The 24,719-nt window shown below is 31.5% G+C and overlaps 1 protein-coding gene across 4 annotated transcripts; it reads left to right on the top strand.

The window, feature by feature from the left end:
- The first annotated feature begins 10,794 nt into the window (after positions 1-10,794).
- LOC131655881 (uncharacterized) lies at positions 10,795-14,368 on the top strand. 4 transcript variants are annotated; one of them, XR_009299914.1, is made up of 5 exons: positions 10,795-11,295; positions 11,893-11,983; positions 13,292-13,371; positions 13,457-13,548; positions 13,855-14,362. XR_009299914.1 is itself a non-coding variant. In XM_058925681.1 (3 exons), the coding sequence occupies exons 1-3, from the start codon at positions 11,218-11,220 to the stop codon at positions 14,000-14,002; spliced, it is 318 nt and encodes a 105-aa protein (XP_058781664.1). In that variant the 5' UTR covers positions 10,795-11,217; the 3' UTR covers positions 14,003-14,360. The 4 variants fall into 4 exon arrangements, 1 of the variants encoding a protein (XP_058781664.1); XR_009299913.1 differs by having other exon boundaries at positions 11,893-13,371; positions 13,855-14,368; XR_009299912.1 differs by lacking the exon at positions 13,292-13,371 and having other exon boundaries at positions 13,855-14,354.
- Positions 14,369-24,719: the final 10,351 nt, after the last annotated feature.

Below are 24,719 nucleotides of genomic sequence, written 5' to 3'. Positions count from 1 at the left end.
AAGTTATGAAAAGGGAAGGTGTAATCATTGGCCAAAACAAGGTTAAAAAAGCGTTTGTGTAAAAACTTAAAAAAGTGTGAATGAAATTTGAAAAGACTATTAGAAAATTGTTGAAGGAGGAAAGTTTCAGGAAATTGTTTATGAAAAATGTGAAGGTGGAGTGCTCTATTTATAGAGTGGAATTAGGTCAAGACCGATCCTAAAAAGGAAATGATCCAACCCAAAGGCCCATGGACCTTCCTTGATGACCAAGATGAAGAACTTGGACGTACTTGTGTCTAGGTTCGCCCAGGTGCAAAAAAGATTAAAAAAACTAACAAAGTGCGCCAGGCGGGATTCATACTCGTGACCTTCTGTTTACAAACCTTTCATCCTTACCAATTGTGCTATGTTATTTATATGAAATAAAAAAGCCAATTGAAAGTATATAAAGCATCAACCAACATTGTCTATTTAAAATATAAGCAATTTAAGAGTAAACTACTATATTTTAAAATAGACTTTAAATCGAATATTTATAAAAATAGGATATCAACGTAAATGAACCCTAAATTTTTATAAAACCCATTTTTTGAAATAGCTTCGAAATTTTTGAAAAGTGTGGGAAAATTTTGGGGTATGACAGCTGCCCCTGTTCAATCTTCTTAAACCTGAAGATGTAGATTGGCGTATTCGCCACTCGAGATCTGAAGGTGGAAGTTGATTGAACACTAAAATACTCAAAAATTTGCACTTGCTGGTGCAAGGAATAGTGCTATTGATGGTTTGAATGGGATTTTAATTGGAGAATTCTTAGTCAATTGGCTAGGCTCCAAAAACTTGTCTGGTGATTTTAATTGAAAAAGAAAGGCTCCGAAACTAGTTTTAATGTGATTGTGATTTAGCCATAATACTTCTAGAAATGTCCTTGTGTTTTTACAATACACTAATTACTCGGTAGGATGTGAGCAGATAAACTTTCACACTTCCTCTCTTTTACACTTTGAAGCTTCAAGTTATTTTTCCAGATATACCAATTAAATAAACACCTAACTTGAATATTCTTATGGATGCGGCTTAAGATAACTTAAATTATTCACCATCATCAAGGAGTTGTAAGATTTCACTGGTGATCATAAACCCTATTTCTTTAGCTTTATTTGGAGGAATAGTTTGATCAACTACCTTGTGTATCTTTTACCTCTTAAGTCAACCTTAGTAGTTGCCTTTACTTATTGCATTTTTAACATCAAAATCACTTCAAGTGATGTTACTACTTCATATGTTGTCATCATCAAAACCATGACATCATCATGGCTAAACAGATATTGTTTATCTATGAGCTTTGATCACTTCTTGATTATGCCTCCAAGCACATAGTTACCCAATGAGCACCCATGTTATCCTTGAAATCCTCAAATATCATCCCCGTGTAACACCCAAGTATGTTTGAAAAACCATAGTTGCAATCTGACGGTTCATCAACGGATGGGTGAAGAAATAATCATCAAAAAAGGGATGGAAGAGGCTGGAAACATCATTCAAGGTAGTCATCATCTAACCAAATAGAAGATAAAAGGAATATGTCTTCTTAAGAAAATGATCAATAAAAGCATACAATGGAGCGTCAAGCACAGTAAGCTAATAACTAACTAATGGTAGCATGCCAACATCAACAACAATTTTCCTATCCTCACCTAACATATGAAATCTCGAGAATTTCTTCAACTTTGAGCCATGAGTGAGGACCTACAATGGAGCGCGGTTCTGTAACAAATAAAACATAAATCATCAATTACTTTTCATTAACCACTAATAAATGAAAGCAACATAAATTAAAACATTTATACTTCTCTCTTCCATAATATAAAGGCAACATGATAAGGTAAGGTAAGAAGGCCATCCAAGGAACCTCCATCTGCAAGAATCTCATGGTCATCACATATATCATACTGAACATGCACCTTTGTATCAGTCTGAACCGACAACTTCATATTAGCCTAAATAGGAACCTCTAGCTCAACATCATAAATCATGGCAATATCTGGCTCATCATCATGATCTTTAGACCGACTTACTCTGTCCTTATACGTTAGTGAGTATGTAGTCCACGAGACTACTCGATCCTCATGCGATGAGAACTTGTGGGAACTACTCTACTTGTTCTAGCGTGTAAATGATTGTCTCCATCATCTCTGTCCTATCCACCAGAGCTCTCTGCAACATGTCTCTTGCTCAATCAAGGTATAACTTTGCCATCTATTCTTTTTCTCCTTACTAAACACCAAAACAAAAAAAAATATTGACTTGTCGGATTTTTAAAAGTCTAGCCACACCTTTACACATACCACATTTTTTTTAAAATTTGATATCCAAATTTCTATGTTTATCGGCAATTTGGAAAATATGGTATGTACAATGCATTTTTATCAAATATTATTAAAAAAACTTGTAAAAATCTATATGGTTGATATTGATTTTTTTTTTACAAAAATACGGTAAAAATGCATCAAAATATTTCCTAAATATTAGATATTGCTAAAAATTGATACCAATTATTTCAAAAAACTAGTAAAATTACATCATTTATATGAAAACAAAATAGGCGGTAAAAACTCATTAGTTTTAGAGTAATATTATTCTTACACCTATATTATATACCAATACTTACACCAAACACTGTTCACCGCATTTATACGGTGAACAATGTTTTTTAAAATAAAATAATAATATTTATAAAAATATTTTTTATTTTTAAAATTACGGACGACATTGTTCATGGACGAACGTACATTAACCAACTTCATTATTGTATTAACAAAGTTTTTACACTGCATTAATCAAGTTTGATGAATGTAAAAAATTACTTTTAATACCTGGATGTTGTTGTTTACTGTGGAAATTGGTAAACAACTGTTGGTCCTCCCAAAGCCTCGAAACTAAGGGTCACTTGCAAGATCAACCAGTTGATCTTAAGACCACGTGCTAAAGTTTCTGGGGATTATATCTGTTTCGTCAAAGGGTTCACCTAAGAAACTGTTTTCTAAGGCTGATAACAAATATAATGTTTTTCCACACTAACTGTTAGATTCTACCGACAGGTGACTCGTGACCGACGGGACAAACATAGACTTACATATTTTTAGTAAGAGTATAAGCATTTTGGACCTGACCTCCTGGGGTGACTCGTGACCACCAGATAGTGTCGACTCAGAAGGTGTTCTCTGATAGCAACAACCAGTTTCAGTTTACTTGGTTGAAACGACGATCAAGAGACAAAATAAATACTTGTTAAAGAACACAATACAAACAAAATCTTCAAAGCGTACGATTAAAAAGTAAAGTGATTGCATTGAAAATAAAGATGGTGATTCACATACATCAGAACTCTCAGCAACTCTTGTTTCCTTAAGGACAGAAATTGGGCAGAGTGTAAGCAAGTAGTTTGATTGTAATAGTGAACACACTTTTCTACATTATTATGGCCTATTTATAGACTTTACATGCATGAAGTAACTACCTAGCATAATCTACGACTAAGATTTAAACTAGCAGCAACCGCTTCGTAGGATCTTTCTCTGTGTTTGGCGCCTTTGACGCACGATTCTGGCTTGATAACCGTCTCTTTAACATTTCAAACTTTGAACATTTGAATTCTCGCGCTTCATTTGTCTCTGGTAACCGTCTTCAATCTCAAATGCTTCCACCATCGAAAGCCCTGTCTGTCTGAAAATCTTCTAAGTATGGAACCCTTACGTTCGACTTTTACTCTTGTTTCGACTTCAGATGATTTCGACACCATCTGCTGTCGACATTTTCTTTATTTCTCCTTTGTACAGATTTCTTGTTAGAATGAGAAAGTCTTCTTCTGAGGACACGTGTCTTGCTTTGCCTCTAGAATTTTTCTTAGGGTAACAGTTGCATTAACCAACTTCATTACTGCATTAACCAAGTTTTTACACTGCATTAACCAAGTTTGGTGACTGCTAAAAATTATTTTTAATACCTAGATGTTGCATTAATCAACTTCATTACTGCATTAACCAAGTTCTTACACTACATTAACCAAATTTGAGTAATGCTATTCTTACACCCATGAATAGTACTTTACAATAGTCATCAAATTTGGTTAATGCAGAGTAAAAACTTGGTTAATGCAGTAATGAAGTTGGTTAATGCAACATCTAGGTATTAAAAATAATTTTTAACAGACATCAACTTGGTTAATGCAGTGTAAAAACTTGGTTAATGCAGTAATGAAGTTGGTTAATGCACGTCCGTACATGAATAGTATCGTTCATAATTTCAAAAATAAAAATATTATTTTATTTTAAAAAATACTGTTCACTGTATAAATACGGCGAACAATATTTAGTGTAAGTATTGGTGTATAATATGAGTGTAAGAATAGCATTACTCTTAGTTTTAAGGAAGGGGTTACTTGTGAAAATTCAATAATTTTCAAACAAATATCCGAGACAACAATTTTTTATAAAAAAAAACTCTTAAAATTGTATTTTTATTAATGAAAATTTAAAATTAAAATTCAGGAGTATTATGTTGAATTCGCTGAATTATAAGCGTGCATGGTTTATTCCTCTTAAAGGAACTAGCTCTTGAGTCAAAGAAAAAAAACTTTTATGCAAAACCATACTAACCTCCTATTGAGACATACCAAAAAAAAACTTTTAAGCAAAATAGACACTAATTGTGGTGTTTTTTCAAATAGTGTGGGTCCAGATATAGTAATTTGTTCGTACGTTATAACCTGTTGGCTTCTTGCTTTTAATAAACAAACTGATGCAAGCTTAGGGGTCAACCCCCAAGGGGTCACTTTCCAAAGTTCCCTCCTCACCCGATAAAAGATATAATCTGATCCTTCAAAAACTATTACTTTCATATGAATGGTTGAGTGATTGATAATAGAATTTATTAATCATGTTAACGTTTATAATAAGTGAAAAATAGAGAGTTAGTAGAAAAAGGGTCAGAGAAAACAGGTATCATTGGAACCGATATAACACAGTTTGAGCATTTATTTCTTTGAGCCAACACAAATACTTGGTCAAACTGATAAAGGCACTTTAAAATATTTGAGACAATCTGGTTGAATTATTTTTGTCTCACATTCGATGGCTCAGATTTTGGTTTAGACATATAAAGCATATTTTGTTATGAATAAATATTATTGTGGATGTCCATATATATTCTTATCTTTCATCTTCATATTTTCTATTAAATGGTATAATAAGGTTATGATTTTTCACCTTCCTAATATCCTATAAATAGAGACCTTCATATTTTCTATTAAATGGTATAATAAGGTTATGATTTTTCACCTTCCTAATATCCTATAAATAGAGACCACTTTGCAATGTAAAACTATCTACTTGAAAGATGATAATACAATATTACTTTTCCTCTTCTTTTCTCTCATTCATCTCTCATTCATCTCTCTTTCATATATATTGTTTTGGTTAATTTCATAACACGTTATCAGCACGAAACTCTACTGTGTGAACGATTTTATGATCAATTTACATAATCATGTCTCTTCTCTTTCGAGTAAGTTTTTAAGATTTTTCTTCATCTTATAGATTAAATTTTAGCGTGTTATTCTATTATGTTTTTGTATAACATTTCATTGGAAATTTTATTTAATTAACACAATTATATTTTTAACGTTGTTTATCACCGATAAGTTCTTGAAGCATCCCTGAAAGATTGCTCAAAGAATGATTATTCAATTTTTATGCAAACATCAATTGTAATTTTCACGCATTCTTGAAGAATTGCATGAATAGCGTGCATCCCAGAAGGATTATAAATATTATTATTTTTATTAGTAAAAGATTTGTGATTGAGTTCCCGAAGAACTACAAAATGTGATTGAGTTCCTGAAGAACCATAAAAAATTGTGATTGTGATTGAGTTCCCGAAGAACTACACAAAAAAAAATCTCTTAAGCTAATGTTAAGATATCTCAGGAGGATTGCTTAAAGAATTATTTTTCTTAATCGATGTGAATATTTGTGACATGACTTTGAAGGGATTTTGTTGAGCTTCCTAGAAGGATTATGCAAGTAATTGTTTCTTTTTATAACTACAAGAATCATTTGTGATATATAATTCCCGAAGAGTTAAAGTTTTAAAATAAGGATTTCTCACACCTTAAAATGTTGTATCTAGAATATTAGAAGAATTCCATCATGATATTAATTAATCCCAAAAGAATTGCATCTATACTAATAACATATCCCATAAGGATTGCATCTATTATGTTAAAAATTTGAAAAATGATTGCATCACCTATATTATCGAATTCTAGATGGATTGGATCAATAATAGTGAAGTATTCCAGAAGGATAACTATATTTTTGAATTATTGTAATTTTCTAGCATTTGGCCATGTTAAAAACTTATTAAATTCGTTAGACTATAAACTATTTCTTAATTAGAATTATAAATCTATATATTTCATCTTCTTGATAATGTCGAACATTTTTTTTCTTAATTATTGTCTGAATTTTTCTATGTCATGGTTTTATATTTTTCATGCCAATGATTATAAGAAAATTTGTGTTATACTGTGAAATCCCAAATGTCATATCCTTGTGTTATTTAGATATTCTTTTTCTCCCAATAGATATTACATGAAATTTGTGGCTCCTCTAATTGTCATAGTTAAATATTTATATGCCATTGGCTAAGAGAGATTACTTTACTTTGAATCACCAATGTAATTCATCTTAATTTTTGTTTTGATCTAAAAATTTATAATTTGTAATATGCTCATTAAAAAATTGTTATTCCGGAAGAATGACACACATAATTTTAATTCATCTCAGAAGGATTATTATATTTTTTAGATCATTGATTATAACAAATTATTTATATAGTTCCTGAAGAACTTATCAAACATCCCTGAAGGATAGCAAAACAAATTAATTATATGAAGATATAATTTTATAAGGGATAATTGTTTGATAATTATATGATAATATGTTCATATGCATGTGTATGATTAAATTGTTTAATAATGAGATACTATTATATTGGTTTTGAATTATATTGGAGGTATCGAATATCTTTGTATTACACAACACAATTTGGACAGAAAATATGTAATAGAAAAGCTACCGTCTTTTTCCCCAGGCTTGTACTAAACTTATAGTACAATTGAAGAACTTGTCATTGTAAACCAGTAGTTTACAAATTACACTTAAATGTGTCGTTGGTAAAACCGGTTGGGTCATCTAGGATATAATACGATGCGAATAATTTGTATTGAAGAACCAGAAGTTTCTTCAATCCAGTCAATTTTTGTGTGTTTCTATAGGAAGAAAAAAATTTGAGAAAATGTGTTTTTATGACATTAATTGTTGCATCGACTAAAAATATCATGCATATGTCTCTATTCACAACCAGAAGTTTGTGAAATTATTTTCTCAACTAATTAGACTAAGATCTTGTTTTCTGAACTTTTTTATAGAAATTCCTGTATAAGTATCACATATATTATTAAAATTGATATTGAATATCATGTAATATATGTTCATAAAAAGAAAATGGACCCGAAGATCCATTCTTTAGACGTCTAAAGTTAATTATATGGTTGATACTTATGAGATCATCAATTCTAAATTATATATTTGAAACACCCAAACTATGATATTAAGATATTTATTCGCATTAAGCCAACAAGATACTATATATTAGTCCTCCCTAATTTATTCTAATATTTCTCATCTTAGTGAACATTTGGATGTGTTGTGTATATTCCAATTGCTCCAATACAATACATTAAGATGAGTCATGAAAGAATATTGGAAAAATATAATTAATATGAATCTCAATTTTGAGGATATAATTTGAGAAAATAATCAAATACTTGATTACAGCCCAATAGGCTGATTATCACTTGATAAATTAATTTTCCCAATATTAGGGGGTGGGAATAAGCAGTTGAAATCATGAACAAGAAGTTCAATTGAACTACTGAAATCATGAACAAGAAGTTCAAATGAACAAGTTAAAATAAATTGTTGTCTTGATCCTCGTACAAATCAATATGAACCAAAAGTTCAACATATTATCCATTTGCAAGTTTATGAAATAAATTATCAGCTGGTAATACTCCACTCAAAGTGGATTCTCCTATTGGATAATATAATATTGCAAATGAGTTGTAGTTGCGCCTGAAGCGTGGTATGAAAGTCGGTTCCAATGATAAAAATCCTCTACTAAGAAAAGAAATTAAAGATGACCCAAGTGAGGATATGAAAATGCTAATAACACTTTGTTCTAATTTATTTTTCAGTTCCAGAAGAACAAATCAAGTACTTGAAATATGAAATAAAGAGATCTCGATCAATTATGTCATGGTGAAGTGGAATGGAACCGAAATTGAGATAACTAAATAAAGTTAATATTGACAATGTCTTTGTATACAATATAGCGCTAAAAGTTATCAATGATAACGAGGATCATGAGTCAAAGTCTATTAAAGATTAGAGACTATGTTAGAATTGGCCAAAATAAATATATTCAATTGAATAAGAATTAAACTCACTTTACAAGTGACTCACTTTTGGACCTGTAGTCCGAACACCTCATGGTGTGAAACTAATTGGATATAAATGAGTTTTTGTGAAAAAGAAAAATAAGAATGATATAAAGTTTGATTTATTGTTCAATGATTTTCACAAAGACCTAACATTGATTTTGATAAAACATATTCACCTGTAGTGGATTCAATTGGTTTTTGATAATTAATTAGCCTTGTAACACGTGAAGGGCTTAATTTGAACATGATGGATGTAATGACATCTTATTTATATGGTTCACTTAATAGTGACATTTACATGAAACTCCCTGAAGGGTTCAATATACCAGAGACACGTAATTTTGGATCTCGAGAAAACTACTCCATCAAATTGAACAAGTTTCTCCATGGATTGAAACAATCTGGATGCATGTGGTATAATCACCACAGTGAATATTTATTAAAGGATGTATATACAAATAACTCAATTTGTCCTTGTATTTTCATAAAATGATATGGAAAAGTATTTGCAATAATAGTTGTCTATGTGGATGACATAAGTACTATTGGAACTCCTGAAGAGCTTCCAAAACCTATAAATTGCTTAAATAAAGAGTTTGAGATGAAGGACCTAGAAAAGATAAAATATGTCTAGGTTTGCAAATTGAGCATGTGGACAAAAGAATATTTGTACATCAAGAAGGCTATATAGAAAAGTGTTGAAATGATTTTATATGGACAAAGATCTTTAGATGAAAATGTTAGATCGTTAGATGTGGAGAAAGATCTTTTTAGGCCTCGAGAAAATGATGAAAATTGCTTGGTCCTAAAGTACCATATCTCAGTGCTATTGGAGTACTAATTCACCTTCCTAATTATACACATCATGATATATCATTTGTCGTCAATCTATAAGTAAGATAAAATTATTCACCTACACGAAGAAATTGGAAAGCGGTCAAACATATACTTCGTTATCTTAAAGATGCTGGTTACTTGTCAGATTCTTCAATGGTGGATCAGAAAGAGGTTATTTGTTTACATGTGATGGTACAACCATTTCATGGAGATCTATGAAACAAATCATGGCAACAACTTCATAAAGTCTCGCATAAATATTAGCACTACATGAAGTCACTTCGAAGAAGACATTTTAAGTAACTACTACAAATAATATCGTCTCACATATAAATGTATATATGAGGGGAGAAATAAATATTTTCTGCACCCTTTTTCCCTTCACCATGGTTTTGTCCCACTGAGATTTTCTTGTAAGGTTTTTAATGAGGCAGTTCACAATCAAAGGATATTGTACTCTTTTTCCTTCACTAGATTTTTTCCCAATGGGTTTTCTCTAGTAAGGTTTTAACGAGGCATATCCTCAATGGACATCCAAGGGGGAGTGTTATGAATAAATATTATTGTGGATGCCCATATATATTCTTATCTTTCATCTTCATATTCCCTATTAAGTGGTATAGTAAGGTTATGATTTTTCACCTTCCTAATATCCTATAAATAGAGACCACTTTGCAATGTAAAGCTATCTACTTGAAAGATGATAATACAATATTACTTTTCCTCTTCTTTTCTCTCATTCATCTCTCATTCATCTATATTGTTTTGGTTAATTTCATAACACATTTTTATTTATTTTTAGTTTTTTCAATTCATATTTTCCCTTTGGTGGTAGTCTTGTACTCCTTTTTTCACTGTTGTTTGGTTTTGTATCTAATTTTTTTCCCTCGATTTGTAATTATATCTTTTTTTTAATACTTATACTACTAAAAATATTACATTTGGTTACAAGATTTTACACCAAGTATAAAGATAACTGATGTGAAAAATATATGTCAGGGAATTTTACATCAAGTTTTATAACAAATTGATGTGAAAAAAAATTGATTTAGGGATTTTACATCAGATATTTAATGGAGCTGATGGGAAAAATAACTCAAAAATTAAAAATCCAATACACGATGGCATTACTGTAAATAAAACTAATTTTTTTATAAAGGCTTTTACATCAGGCCATATAATATCCGATAGAAAAAGTATACTAGAAAAGGGTTTCCCATCGTCTAATACAATACCCGATGGAAAAAGTCTACACGGTGGCATTACTGTAAATAAGACAAAAAAAATTTATAAAGGCTTTTCCATCGGCCCATACATTACCCGATGGAAAAAGTCTACCAGAAAGGCCTGTTACATCGGCCCATATATTACCCGATGGAAAAAGTCTCCCACTAGTTCTAACTTAACCCTAGCCTCCTTCACTCACAAAATAAAATTTCTTTTCTTTCCTTTCTCTGCGCGACCACGACAGCTTCGCCGTAGATCTCCCTCCACGACACATCGAGCCACCACGACATAGCAAGCCACCTGCCCCCGGCGAAACCACGGCAATGCCACCCACCTGCCCGTGGCGAAACCCTGCCCGACGGTGCGCGCGACCCACCTTTCGGCGGCAAAACCCAGTTCGACGGTGACCCACCTCCGGTTCAGCCTGCCTGTGCGACTGCATAGCCTCCTTTCCAACCCAAAAGTTATTTTGTTTTTCTTCTTTCTTTTGCCGAAACCTCTTCTTTCTATTTAATAGCAAATGAAACTGAAACCCTAATTGGCATTGTGTTCGTTCTTCACTCTCTCAGCCGCGAAAACATTTGCGATTATGATAATTAGCATTAGCCATGGCTTCTTCGATAACTGTGAAGGAATTTCTCCTCACGAATTCGTCAAGGCTTACTCCGCTCATCTCAAACGGCAAGGTATGATTTCTTTTGGATCTTTTTATGTTTGAAATTTTGGAGAAGATTTGACGTCTGTTTGAAATTCATCGATTTTTATTAGTGTGTTACACTAGCAAATAATTAAGTTGATTAATTAATCAATTAGTGTTTGATATGAAGAATTTTGGTTTCTATCTCCAACTGGTGTTATTGGCTTAACTTCTGTTTGGATTAGCTTATTTCAAGGAAATAATCAGTTTTTTGTTGCAGCATCCTAATAGAGCTTTCAATTTACTTTTCTGATTAAATTATGAACCAAGCATCCCATTATTAATTGAAAATATAGAGTTTGTAGAGGTGATTTATTCAAGCCTCATCAGCTTTTTGTTGATATATTTTTGGAGTAAATTTTGTTAAGCTTATCTATACATAGAATTGTTTTGTGATTTTGGGAATCAGATTTTTTTTTGATATATTTTTGGAGTAAAATCATTTTTGTTAAAGCTTATCCATACATAGAATTGTTTTGTGATTTTGGGAATCAGGTTTTTTTTCATTCATTGAATTGGGAAATAGGTGGTTTTTGTCATTTTTGTTTTCATGACTGGTGGTATTATTTGTTTATCTTCTAAATAGATGGAGCTGCCTGAATAGACTGATATTGTGAAAATTGCAAAGTTCAAAGAATTGGCTCCCTATGATCCCGATTGGTATTACATTAGGGCTGGTGAGATATATTCTCTCACAACTTTACTTCATGAATGTGATTAAACACTATACTTGGATTTGATTCCCATTTTTAGGCGCTTGTGACAACTTTTGATTTCAAACTCAGTTTTGATTTTTTGACCACATGCATTTTTGGTCCTTTGCTGAGCTTAGAATTATTATTAGAAAACTTTAGCATTTCATTTTTACATAGCATTTTGTATTATGAATTGGTGGTTTGGTTTCCTCTTTGATATTGTTTTTGACTCATGAGTTGTATCTACTGATAGTCTTGGATCAAGTTTTTAAACGTTTAATGATGTTGTTTATGTTATTTAGGTGAAAACTGTTGTCCATGATTGCATTTGTGGTTGGTTTGATCCACTTTTTGTGATAAATATTAGACAAATTAATTATTTATAAATTTCTTAATTTAAAAAAATAATTTTGGTTTCTTTACAATATTATTTTCCTACACTGTGCCTGATATGAAGTGAGTGTAAATAATAATGGTTATAATGATTATGATGGTAAGATTTAAGAAGTCATGCTAAACTTTATTTATTTTTGAATTGAAGGTTCCAAAGGGTTGTGTTGTGTTACTGTATAGGAAGGCTGGGTCAATATCTTTGAATTAGAAAGATTGATTTTAACTACATATAAGTTGATAAGTTGAAGTGGATGATAAATGGTATCTAAAGTTATTCTAAAGTTTTAGCTGTAGGAAATATTCTAAAGGTGTGGCAGAGACTTTGATTCTTTGATAAATCTATGTAATATAGCTGTAGGAAATATTTAAGGCTAGTTTTAGAAATCAATTGTACGTATCCAACTTTAGTTGGTCTAACTATTTGTTAGCAATCCATGGTTTTGGTACTGGAGCATATATAGTAGCCAATTTTTTATGGTTGTTGAAGTGATATTAACCTTATTTTAATTGGTGATTATTTCATCTTAAGAATTTCATGTGCTTGGGTAGTGTTTTTTTATTCTTATTATTTGGAATGTTTTTATTCAATGCAACAATGGATGATTTGAATTTTGTGACAGATCTTGTTGTTGATATCACTTTAGGATGGATGTTTTTTGTAAACCATAATCCACACATTTGTCGTCCAATTATGATTTGTGCTTTGCCATGGCAAGGACTGGGTATTGCTCTTAGCTTCTCATAGATGATGACTTAGAATATACAAACTTCAAAAACAGCCAGGACATGAAGTTAGATTACTTGGGAAATAGAAATTTTTTGTAGTGGATCTTTTTACTAGAACTTCTTTGATTTTGATCTCAATCAATTTGTTACTTTTGGTTGATTATGTAATAGAATGAATGTTCTCTTTGCAATCTATCCCCGATGTGCCATTATATGGAAGAATTGTTACGCTTGAACTTTTTCGCCCTCATGTGAGAATAATACATCTTTATTTCTTGGATGCTATATAATATTTAGTTTATTTCGCATATACTAAAGTGTTCATGGATTAAACAGGGTGAAGCACAGGATTTTTTGTTTATTGCTACTGAAAGATACAAATTCTGTGTTCTTCAATGGGATACGGAGACTTCTGAACTTGTTATACGGTATGCATAAGAAGACACATTCTTTTGTTTAGAGCAGTTTTATGTTTTATGATTTATTTTGTACGGATCGATATTATAATTTCTTTTCATAAAATGTTTAGCAATTGTTGTTGTAGTTTAGTAGGGCTGAATCAGAAATAAATTGTGGATATATATATATATATATATATATATATATATATATATATATATATATATATATATATATATATATATATGTGTGTGTGTGTGTGTGTGTGTGAGATTTTAGTTTATTGATTTTGGTGTTGTCTGCGGATGTTAATTGGTGTTATTTTTTATTGTCAGCAAATGTGTGATTTTGGTGTTGTCTACCGAAGCTACAAATGCTCTTATTGTGGATTGCATGTTGGTATTTCAAGGACGGGAAAAGACTTATAAATGGTTGGATTTTGTATGGTTTCACTTGTTTTGTTATTGTAGTAATCCACCATAACTTTCTTATAATTTTGTACAATTGTGTGTAACCTAGATTGATACTTGTAAATCATTTACTTGTAAATCATTTGTTCATTTTGGAAGAATATATATATATATATATATATATATATATATAATCTCCTAACAATTTCGTGCAATGAAATTATGCTTCAGCTTCAGTAGTTGTTAGAAAAATATGAAATAGTGATCAAAGTGTGGGTTGTGTGATATTGGCAAAATATGAAAAATTAGGTAAAAAACTTACAGGAGATGAAACCGGCCTTTTCATGAAAAAATTACATCAGGCCAACTACAAAGCCGATGTAAAAACATACTTTTTACATCGGTCTATACGGGAAACCGATGTAAAATATTGCACATAATTTTTTTTTAATTTTTTTTTTGTTTCACATCAGACATAATTTAAACTGATGCGGTATCATGATTTTTCACATCGGTTTTTGGACCGATGTAAAATGTACTGGATTTACTACATCGCTTGGATTTACATCGGTTTCAGACCCGATGTAAAATGTACTTTTCGCCCGATGTAAAAAGTATTTTCTGCACTAGTTGTTTGGTATTGTATCTAATTTTCCCTTTGGTGGTAGTCTTGTACTCCTTTTTTCAGTGTTGTTTGGTTTTGTATCTAATTATTTGCCCTCGTTTTGTAATTATATCTTTTTTTAATACTTATTTTGTCATTTAAAAAAGGGTTAAATACCATTTGTCCCCTGCCAAATTAGCGAGTTTCGGGTTTTCCCCTTATTAAAAAAAATTTAGCATTTGCCCCTTAACAAAAAAAGATTCTCTAAAGTGAAACCTTATTGAGGGAGATTCCATCAGACTTGCCTACGTGTAATGAGGGAGATTCCATGGCTGTTTGTGACATGGTGGCAAGGTCTCCTCATATAATTTGGGATTTAGGGTTCACGATGGTATTCAATCTGAAATCCATTGTTACTCTTTCAATTTCTTCACCTTCAACGTGGGTTCAATTTCTTCACTTTCAATCTCAAATTTTAGGGTTAAACAATCTCTTCTTCGTGATTCCAGTTGCGTCACCCTTTCTTCTTTCATTACCTCACCTGTGTAAATGGAATCCAATAAAAGTATCGGTAGCTGCAATTCCTACATCTCCAACGTGAATTTGAAGGTCCCTACTTGTGGATGCAGTCGTTCTATGAAGATGTGGGTAGCTAAGACGTTCAAGAATCGCGGACGGAAATTCTGGAAGTGCAAGAATGCAGGAGTAAGTTTTTAGTTATTTCATTTTTTTTGTTAAATGTGTTTACTGAAAGCTGGGTTTAAGTTTGCTGTTTTGTAATTGCAGATGGAGAATAGTTGTGAGTTTTTTATTTGGGATGATGAAATCAACAGTTCATAACATTTATGCAAGGACTGTGAATCGACAAATATGAAGGTTAAGTTGATGGAAGGAATTCTGGAAAATACCAACTTAAAGCAGGCTGTTTTGAAGAGAAGCATTTCCCAATTGAAAGTGGCATTGTTCATGTCTTGGTTTAGTGTAATGTACACATATATGTAATGAATTCATATTTGAGACAAAAGATGTAATCTAAAGTTAGGGTCCTAAAGTTATATGCAATGTAATGTGTTTTGGTTGTTCAATTAATGTCATTTAGTATGATTCATTAAAGTCTTATAATTTGTTGAAAAGTTTGGTTGATAATGTATCATATCAGTGGAGCAAGACATTCTCCTTTTAGAGAAAATACATTTAGCATTCACACAACCATTATACCATAAATTTACTTAACAGACAAAATGCATAACGTTGTACCAACATTGTACCAAAATACATCATCATTGTACCATAAACAAAGGACATAACCAAAATATTGAAGTTCACTAGCATTATACATAACTTGGACTTATACATAATCATGACTTAATACTTCTTCTTCAATTTCTACTTCCCACGCCTTGAGTCAACATTGTTCTCTTCACCAGTTAATGATAATGGTTCATCAGGGTTAGCACCTGGGCCAGTGAATGATTTTTTAAACCAGAACAACTTTTGTCTTTCACTTGTCCTCCTCTTGATTGGCTTGGTAGGTGACATCTTTTTCTTACCTCTCCTTTGTGAGGTAACATCCACAGCAGAGCATTGGGTAGAGTTAAAGTCTGGAAGGCTTGAGATCACATCATCAGTGATGTCTCCAAAAAAATTAGTGTTTATTTTAGTCTGATGTGTTTGTGCAGGTTCTTGTGTTGCTCCATTCTCTGCATTATCATTAACATTTTTGGAAGCCTCTATCTGTGGATCAGCTTGTCCAAATGATTGCCCTTCAATTTGAACTTCATGAGTTGCCTCAGTTTGAACTGCATCTGTTGCAGCAGTTTGGGCTACATTACTTTCACCAGTTTCAGCTTCATGAGTTGCTGCAGTTTGAGCATCCATTTTAACTTTCCTCTACATGAATGAAGAACAACATTTGTTAATTTCACATACATGTTAAAAAAACAGTTTGACTTGTGATATGGACTAGACATACCTTTCTCTTAAGTGCATTGGGATTTTGAGTTGTGCTTTTGCAAGTTCGAGCATTGTGACCAAATTTGTCACAAATGGTACACCTATAAGACACACCTGGTAATCTCCTTCTTCTAGCACCTTCTTCTCCACACTCTCTAATCCTTAATTTCTTAGGCCTTCCAGGACCTCTCTTGTACATAGGGGGCATTATTGGATCAGCTTCTACTTCAGGCCACATTTCTTCACCATTTATTGGACTTATAGCGAAACTATAACATATGGCATACTTGTCCCTATGATAACAATTGTCTACAAAATCTTCTGGATTCTGTTGTCTGAAACATAGAGCAGCAATAACATGTCTACAAGGGATGCCAACTAGCTCCCAGAAATTACAACTACAACTTCTCTTAGCAATGTCAACCACAAACTTCTGACCATTATATGAATGATTCACCTCAAAAGTCTCTTCCATTGCCCAAGTTGGTAGCCAGTGCCCACTTAGCATGACTTCTTTATCAAGCCTCTTCCTAGATATTGGCATTACTTTATGAGGCCATTTTTTTAGCTTGGTTTATGAGGCAGAACATCTATTCATCAAATACAGCCTAATCCACTCACACATGGTCAAAATAGGTTTGTACACTTAAAATGGTAGCATTAAATGATTCAAATATGTTGTTCATGAGTACATCACATTTAGGGTAAAAGGAAAAAGCATGCTTACACAAAAGGCCTACATCCATTACTTTGTTTTCAGATGGCAGCCTTCCACTCCCACAAAGGGCCTACATCCATTAATGAAACCCTTTTTACATCCCTCAAAGCATAAATAAAAGCAACCAAATCTTGGTGGGATTGTTGGATTAGGCCTTTCAACAGTTATAGCCAGAGTGTTTCTAGGATTGACCCTTAATAATTATGCAGTATACCTCCTCAATATTGCATATTTCCTGTCTGCATCTCCCTCCAACATCTTCTTGGCTATGAGTTTTACTTTCCAAGCCCTACACACAGTTATACCTATAGAGTAATTTTGCCTCAGATCTTGTATAATATCAGTGATTCTGACATCCTGTGAGGTCTGCATCTTCTTCAAAACAATCTTAGCCACCCACCTTGAATTTGCAGATTTATTTTCTAAAACCCTAGCACAAGTGTGTTTGTCTATAATGGTTTTTATAGCAAATGTCCTCTTGTGGCCCACTTTGGAGCATAACATTAAAAACCCACAATTGGCCCTGCACACCACCCTAACCCTGTCGCTTTCATTTTTGGTAAAAGTAATTTGTCTCCCATTTAATATAGACCATTCACGTATGGCATACCTAAATTCATCTAGGGAGTTGAATTCCATACCCCACTGAAATTTAAAATCCTTATTTAAATGCTCCTTTTTGAACTTTTCAAGCTTTTGGACTTTAGCTTTCTCACTATCAGACAAATCAGGATCAGAACTTTCCAACTCATCACTAATATATTCATCTTCCTCACAAGGTTTCTCTTTACTAACACTAACATATTCAACAACTTTTGGGATCTCTTTTTGTGGTAAACTTATATCTACCCCTTCAAAACCATCAACAAGCGCAGTGGCCCTCTCATCTTCACTATCACCTAGCCCCTCAACATCATCTTCATCACTTCCTTCCATCTCACAAACCTCATTAACACACCTAGGAAGTCTTACTGTTGCTCCCATATCTACAATATCATGCTCTATAAAAAGTTCTCCATCTATTCGATTAGCACAACTATATGCAACAAAGTCATAACAATCGTCATCCTTTCTAATCTGAAAATAATCTTCACATATTTCACGAATTAGAGTCCATATTCTATATGTCCCTTTCCGATAACCCCAACCCATCACCAACCTATGTATACTATCCAATGTAAACTCTTCTAAACGGAGTTCCGAAACTAACGACGACAGACCACCTCTATAAATCGTACGACCGTCGTTCAGAAACACAAACTCCCCACCATATTGGAGTACATCATTGAACTTATCGTTACACTGAAATCAGAAGAATCATACATTACAAAAACCCAACATTTACCCTAATCTTAACTGAAAAAACGAAAGAGTAGCTACACATACCTCCTCATCACGAACGGAGGTTCCTTCTTCTTTGTTCTTGTTTGCATGCCTGACTTGCTTCTCCTTCTTGGACTCTACCGTCTCCTTTTCCTTTTTCTTCCTTTGCTTGGACTGTGACGGCAGCTTGGTAGCCTTTGACGGTGGCGGAAGCTTATTCTTACAAGCACGCTTCTTCTTCCCCATTTCAAGTTTCTAACAATGTTAAACCCTAGCATTACAAGGGGGTTATGTATATAAGGATGAAGAAATATGAGGAGACCTTGCCACCGTGTCACAAACAGCCACATAAGCAAGAAGATTCATTACACGTAGGCAAGTCTGATGGAATCTCCCTCAATAAGGTTTCCCTTTGGAGAATCTTTTTTTGTTAAGGGGTAAAGGCTAAAAAAAATTTTAATAAGGAGAAAAACCGAAACTCGCTAATTTGGTAGGGGGCAAATGGTATTTAACCCTTTAAAAAAAAGGATGAAGCTCCCCATTTTAGTGTCTATGTGTGATTTGCATGTGCGAATTATTTATTTATTTTTTTAAAGAGGGATGCTATTTTTACACCCAAAAAGCATACACCGTAGCTTACACCATCCCATATATAATACGATTTTGTATTGTTTGTGTAAAAAAAATGAAAAGTTTAATTACTATACATAAAAGGAAAAATAAAACTGTAGCTTTATAGGGTGTAAATGTAACAAACCGTGTAAGAATAACGTTTTTCATTTTTAAAATGTCAACTTATGTTATCCATTTCAAAATAAATGTTATAATTAGAAAAAGAGGACAACTTCTCTACCCATCACAAAAAGATGGGTAGTGTACCTTCCACCAATCAGATGACACCATTTAATTTTTATGTACTTAATTATTTATTATATAGAATAATTGTTTGATGTTTTCAATGCATTTTACACTAAAGATAACCTTACCCAACTTTTTAAGTTGGGTAAATAAGAATTCACCTTAGAAAAAATAATTGTCACTTTAGATTATTTCAATATAATTTTATAATCTTTCACTTGTATCTTCTAATAAAGACTCTTAACTTATTGTTTTTTCACTTAGCAATAATACTAATTTGAATACACCAATAGTTAATTAGGATAGTTTGTTAAATTTACTATTCTCTCTTTTATTTATTATTGTTTTTTAATTTGAATGAAATTTTTAATTACGATAAATAATATGGGATTGAGGGAGTAATAAACACTAATTTTTTTATATATTTGCAAGTCAAAAATTTATTTAATGAATTCCAACCATAAAATGTTTTAATAATATTCATTTATTTTTATTATAATTTATTAAGTGGCGTTTGTAAAATAAAAGTAAAGATCAAAAGAGTCTTTTCAGTAATAATTTTTTTATAAACAATAAAAAAATTCATTCTACATTAAACATGTATTTAAGTTTGTGCTAAATAACGTAACAACCTTATTAAACCAAACTTGATAAAAAAAAAAGTGAATATCCATTTTAGTCTCTCACAAATATTACATGAGTCAAATTAGTCCCTCACAATAAAATTGACTTAATTTAATCCCTTACAAAATTTAACCGGATCATATTAGTCCTTATGCTAATATTTTTCTCAAATCGTTTTTTTTTCTTACTTCTAAACCGGTTCTTTTGATAATTTTAAACCGTTTTGGACTGACACGTTGGATGTTTATTTTTATTTTTTAAATGCTAAATTAATTTTTATTTTTAATTTTATTTTTAAACAGTTATCAGTGAATAATATCAAAAAAATCAAAGTTATTTCTTATAAAGTAATTTTTAAACAAGTAATTTTCATGATTTCTACTAATATTAACAAATTCTATACATAAATTTTTACCTATGAGGTCTCAAATCCAAGTCCCTTCAAGTTAAATGATTTTCACTTTACAACTAGACAAATCAATTTCTATCGTTAATAAAGTGACTATCATTTACAACTAGAAAAATTAATTTCTATGGCTAGTAAAGTGACTATTATTTACAACAAGACAAATCAATATCTATTGTTAGTAAAGTGACTATCATTTACAACTAGATAAATCAATTTCTATTGTTAATAAAGTGATTATCATTTACAACTAGACAAATCAGTTTCTACCGTTAGTAAAATGACTATCAATAACAAATAGACAAATCAATTTCTATTGTTAGTAAAGTGACTATCATTTACAAATAGACAAATCAATTTCTATTGTATTAAATTGACTGTCATTTAATCTGAAGAGACTTAGGTTCGAGACCATATTGATACAAAATTTGTATTTTTTATTTTAAATTTAGAACTGTTTAAGATTAACCACACTGGCTTGAGTTCAACTCCTTATAAGAAACAATTTTGGCATTTTTATATTATTAATTTATAATTGTTTAAAAATAAAATTAAAAATAAAAATCAATTTAGTATTTAAAAAATGAAAAATAAATAAAATTCAACGTGACAGTTCAGTCACGGTTTAAAACTAGAAAAAAACCGATTTGAAAAAAATATTAATAGAAGGACTTATATGATCCGGTTAAATTTTATAAGGGATTAAATTGGGTCTATTTTATTGTGAAGGACTAGTTTGACTCGTGTAATATTTGTGGGGGACCAAAATGGGTCTTCACTAAAAAAAATGGAGTGAAGACCCATTTTGGTCCCTCAAAAAAATCACACAACCCAAATTAGTCCCTCACAAAAAAGGACTCAATTTAATCCCTAACAAAATTTAACCGGACCATATTAGTCCTTCTGTTTATATTTTTATCAAATCGGTTTTTTTATACTTTTAAACCATAACTGGACTGCCACGTTGACTTTTATTTTTTATTTTTCATTTTTTAAATACTAAATACAAAATTTTACCAGATCATATTAGTCTTTCTGTTAATATTTTTATCAAATCATTTTTTTCATACTTTTAAACTGTGACTGAACTACCACGTTGGCTTTTATTTTTTATTTTTCATTTTTTAAATACTAAATTAATTCGAGACTTTTAAACAATATCTTAAATCTTTACCACTAGTCCAATATGCATTCACGACAAATAATTTCTAAGATTTTTAATAATATTAAATAATTATGAATTTACAACAGAAATTATAAAATTTATATCAATGGGGTTTCGAACCTCATTGATTTACTAATTTCAAATAATACACCAATTTAAAAATAAAATTTATTAAATGTAAAACCTCAATATATTTAATCAATTAAAAATAAATTAAATTATATATAATTGAAATTAAATAACACACAAATAAATATTTACTTATTTCCAACTAATTCAAATTAAATAATAATTAATTAATTTAATAGTAATTCAACTAATTATTAAAATGTTTAATCAATTTAAATTAGATAATTAATTAATTTTTAAAATTATTTAGCTAATTCAAACTAAATAGTGATCAATTTTATTTAGGATTTATATTTTGTTAATTTTATTTTTAAATTTTTGTATTATTGAAAATTAGTAAATATTTATTTTTTTGTTATTTGAAATAAGTAAATATTTGTTATGAATTATTAACTTAAGTATTCATTATTAACAATATTATCACTATAAATTGATTTGTCTAATTGTGAAGTGACTATCATTTAACTTAAACAGGTTTGAATTTGAGATCCCGTTGGTACAAGTTATGATTTTTTTGTTTTAAATTCATAATTATTTAATATTTCTAAAAAATATAGGAATTATTTGTACATAGAACTAGTGGTAAGGACTTAAGAAATTGATTAAAGGTCATAGGTTCAATTTCATATAAAAGTTTTTTTGGCTTTTTTTTTATATTATTAATTCAAAATTGTTTAAAAATGAAATTATTATTATTATTTAAAAAATGAAAAATAAAAAATAAAAGCAACGTGGCAGTCCAGTCACGGTTTAAAAGTATGAAAAAAATATTAACAGAAGGACTAATATGATACGGTTAAATTTTGTAAGGGATTAAATTGAGTCCTTTTTTTTGTGAGGGGCTAATTTGGGTTGTGTGATTTTTGTGAGGGACCAAAATGGGTCTTCACTCTAAAAAAAGTTATGTGGAGTTATTTTGTTAGTTATTTACTTCGATACATTTTTGGTGAATACTCCGGCACCCTTGAATTTAGTTAGATACTAGTACCCTTATCCAATCAAATAATAGTATTCAATGCCATCATCTTTTTATTTTATTTTATTTTTAAAATAATTAAAAGTTAAACCAATTTACACTAAAAGTACTGGTACCCAACTAAAACTCACGAGTACCAAAGAATTTACCTACATTTTTATGCTAAATATTAATATCGTGACATGTAATTTTATGATTTACTTAATTTTCCTCACCAATTTTGACTTTTATTATTCTTCTCTTCTCATGCAATTTGGTAGTTTAGACCACGTAGATTGTGTGAAAATTATTTTTATTATAAATAAACTAGTGTGATACTCGTGCGTTCGCATAAATACCTGTTAATGGTGACACATAAAGCCATGGAGGCGAAGAGAAAGGGGATAAAGCAAGAAGATGAAGTGCTATGGCAAGAGAGTGAAAAGAGTAACAGAAAACGGTTTTGAATAAAATGTAATTCTCTTGTGTACAATCAGTAGTGTACGCCTGGTCTATATACAAGATAAGCTAATGTACAATAATACAAGAACTAGTGATTCTAACTAGCTGAGGGGGCAATGTATATGTACAGTGTAGAGATACAAATAAAGAGTATAATCATATTATCTATACTTAGAGTCCCCTCAAGTTGGACTTTGAATACTACAAAGACCCAACTTGGCCAAAGATTTTTTGAGAGCTGGAGAATGCAAAGGCTTTGTTAACATATCATCCAACTGATCATGAGTGGAGATGGGAAGTAAGTGAATGAGCTTGGATTAGATTCGCTCGCGAACGACATGACAGTCCAATTCAATATGCTTAATGCGTTCATGGAAAGTGGGATTATGTGCCAAATATATGGCTGACTTACTATCACAATAGATTGTGGTTGGCTGAGAAAAATCCACGAGAAGATCATGAAATAAATACTACAACCACTGAATTTCGCATGTAATAGAGGCCAAAGCTCTATATTCAGCCTCAGTGGAAGCTCTTGATGCAGTATGTTGTTTCTTTGACTTCCAACAAACTAAAGAGTCACCTAAGAGGACGCAGTAGCCTGTAATAGATTTGCGTGTATCTGGGCGTCAAGCCAAATCAGAATATGCAAAGGCAAGTAATCTTAAAGCAGTGGAGGCAGAATGTAAGATGCCAGTAGTAGGAACATACTTTAGATATCTCAGAACTCTAGTTGCTGCCTGAAAGTGTGGAGCTCTAGGTTGAGACGTGAACTGGCTCAAATGCTGAACAACAAAGGAAATATCAGGCCTTGAATTTGTAAGGTAGATGAGTCTTCTAATCAGTCGCCTATAGGAAGAAGGATCATCTAAGAGTGTGCCTTTAGTGAGAGAGAGTTTGATGTTGGGATAAAAAGGGACTGAAGATGGCTTTCCTGCAAGAACACCAGCATCTTGGAGCAGCTCAAGAGTATATTTTCTTTGGTTGAGAAAAATTCCTTCTTTGGATCTGGCAATTTCTAAACCTAGGAAAAATCTCAGCTGACCAAGGTCTTTAATTCTGAATGTTTGATGGAGGACCTACTTGACATGATTAATCTCATCTATAGAGTTACCAGTCAGGACAACATCATCCACATACATCAGAAGAGCAGTAAAATAGGAAGAAGTGTGCTTAACATAAAGAGAATAGTCAGCCTGAGATTGATGATAACCCAAAGAAATTAATAATGTAGACAATTTGGAGTACCACTGTCTACTGGCTCGTTTCAAGACATACAAGGATTTTTGTAACTTGCATACTTTAGAATAGTCATAACCAGATAAGCCATGTGGAAGATGCATATAAACTTCTTCATGCAAGTCCCCATGTAAGAAAGCATTATTTACATCCAAATGTTCCAAGTACCAACCCTTTATAGTTGCAAGTGAATGAATCACTCTAATAGTAGTAAGTTTTGCAACAGGGGAGAAAGTATCAAAGTAGTCAATACCTTCCATTTGAGTGTAACCTTTTGCTAACAGCCTGGCTTTGTATCTCTCAATACACCCATCATTTTTGTGTTTAACTTTTTACACCCAACGAAACCCAATA

This window comes from Vicia villosa, linkage group LG3, assembly GCF_029867415.1.
Source record: "Vicia villosa cultivar HV-30 ecotype Madison, WI linkage group LG3, Vvil1.0, whole genome shotgun sequence".
NCBI classification, from domain to species: Eukaryota; Viridiplantae; Streptophyta; class Magnoliopsida; order Fabales; family Fabaceae; genus Vicia; species Vicia villosa.
The sequence above is the reverse complement of the archived record's forward strand: the minus strand, read 5'-3'. Positions and strand labels throughout refer to the sequence as shown.

What these genes read in the sequence shown, in the direction of transcription:
- LOC131655881 (XM_058925681.1), top strand. Translation starts at nt 11,218, where the DNA reads ATGGCTTCTTCGATAACTGTGAAGGAATTTCTCCTCACGAATTCGTCA. An exon ending in CGCTCATCTCAAACGGCAAG is followed by an intron (nt 11,296 to 13,456) that starts GTATGATTTCTT and finishes TGGATTAAACAG; the next exon opens with GGTGAAGCACAGGATTTTTT. An exon ending in ACTTCTGAACTTGTTATACG is followed by an intron (nt 13,549 to 13,854) that starts GTATGCATAAGA and finishes TTTTATTGTCAG; the next exon opens with CAAATGTGTGATTTTGGTGT.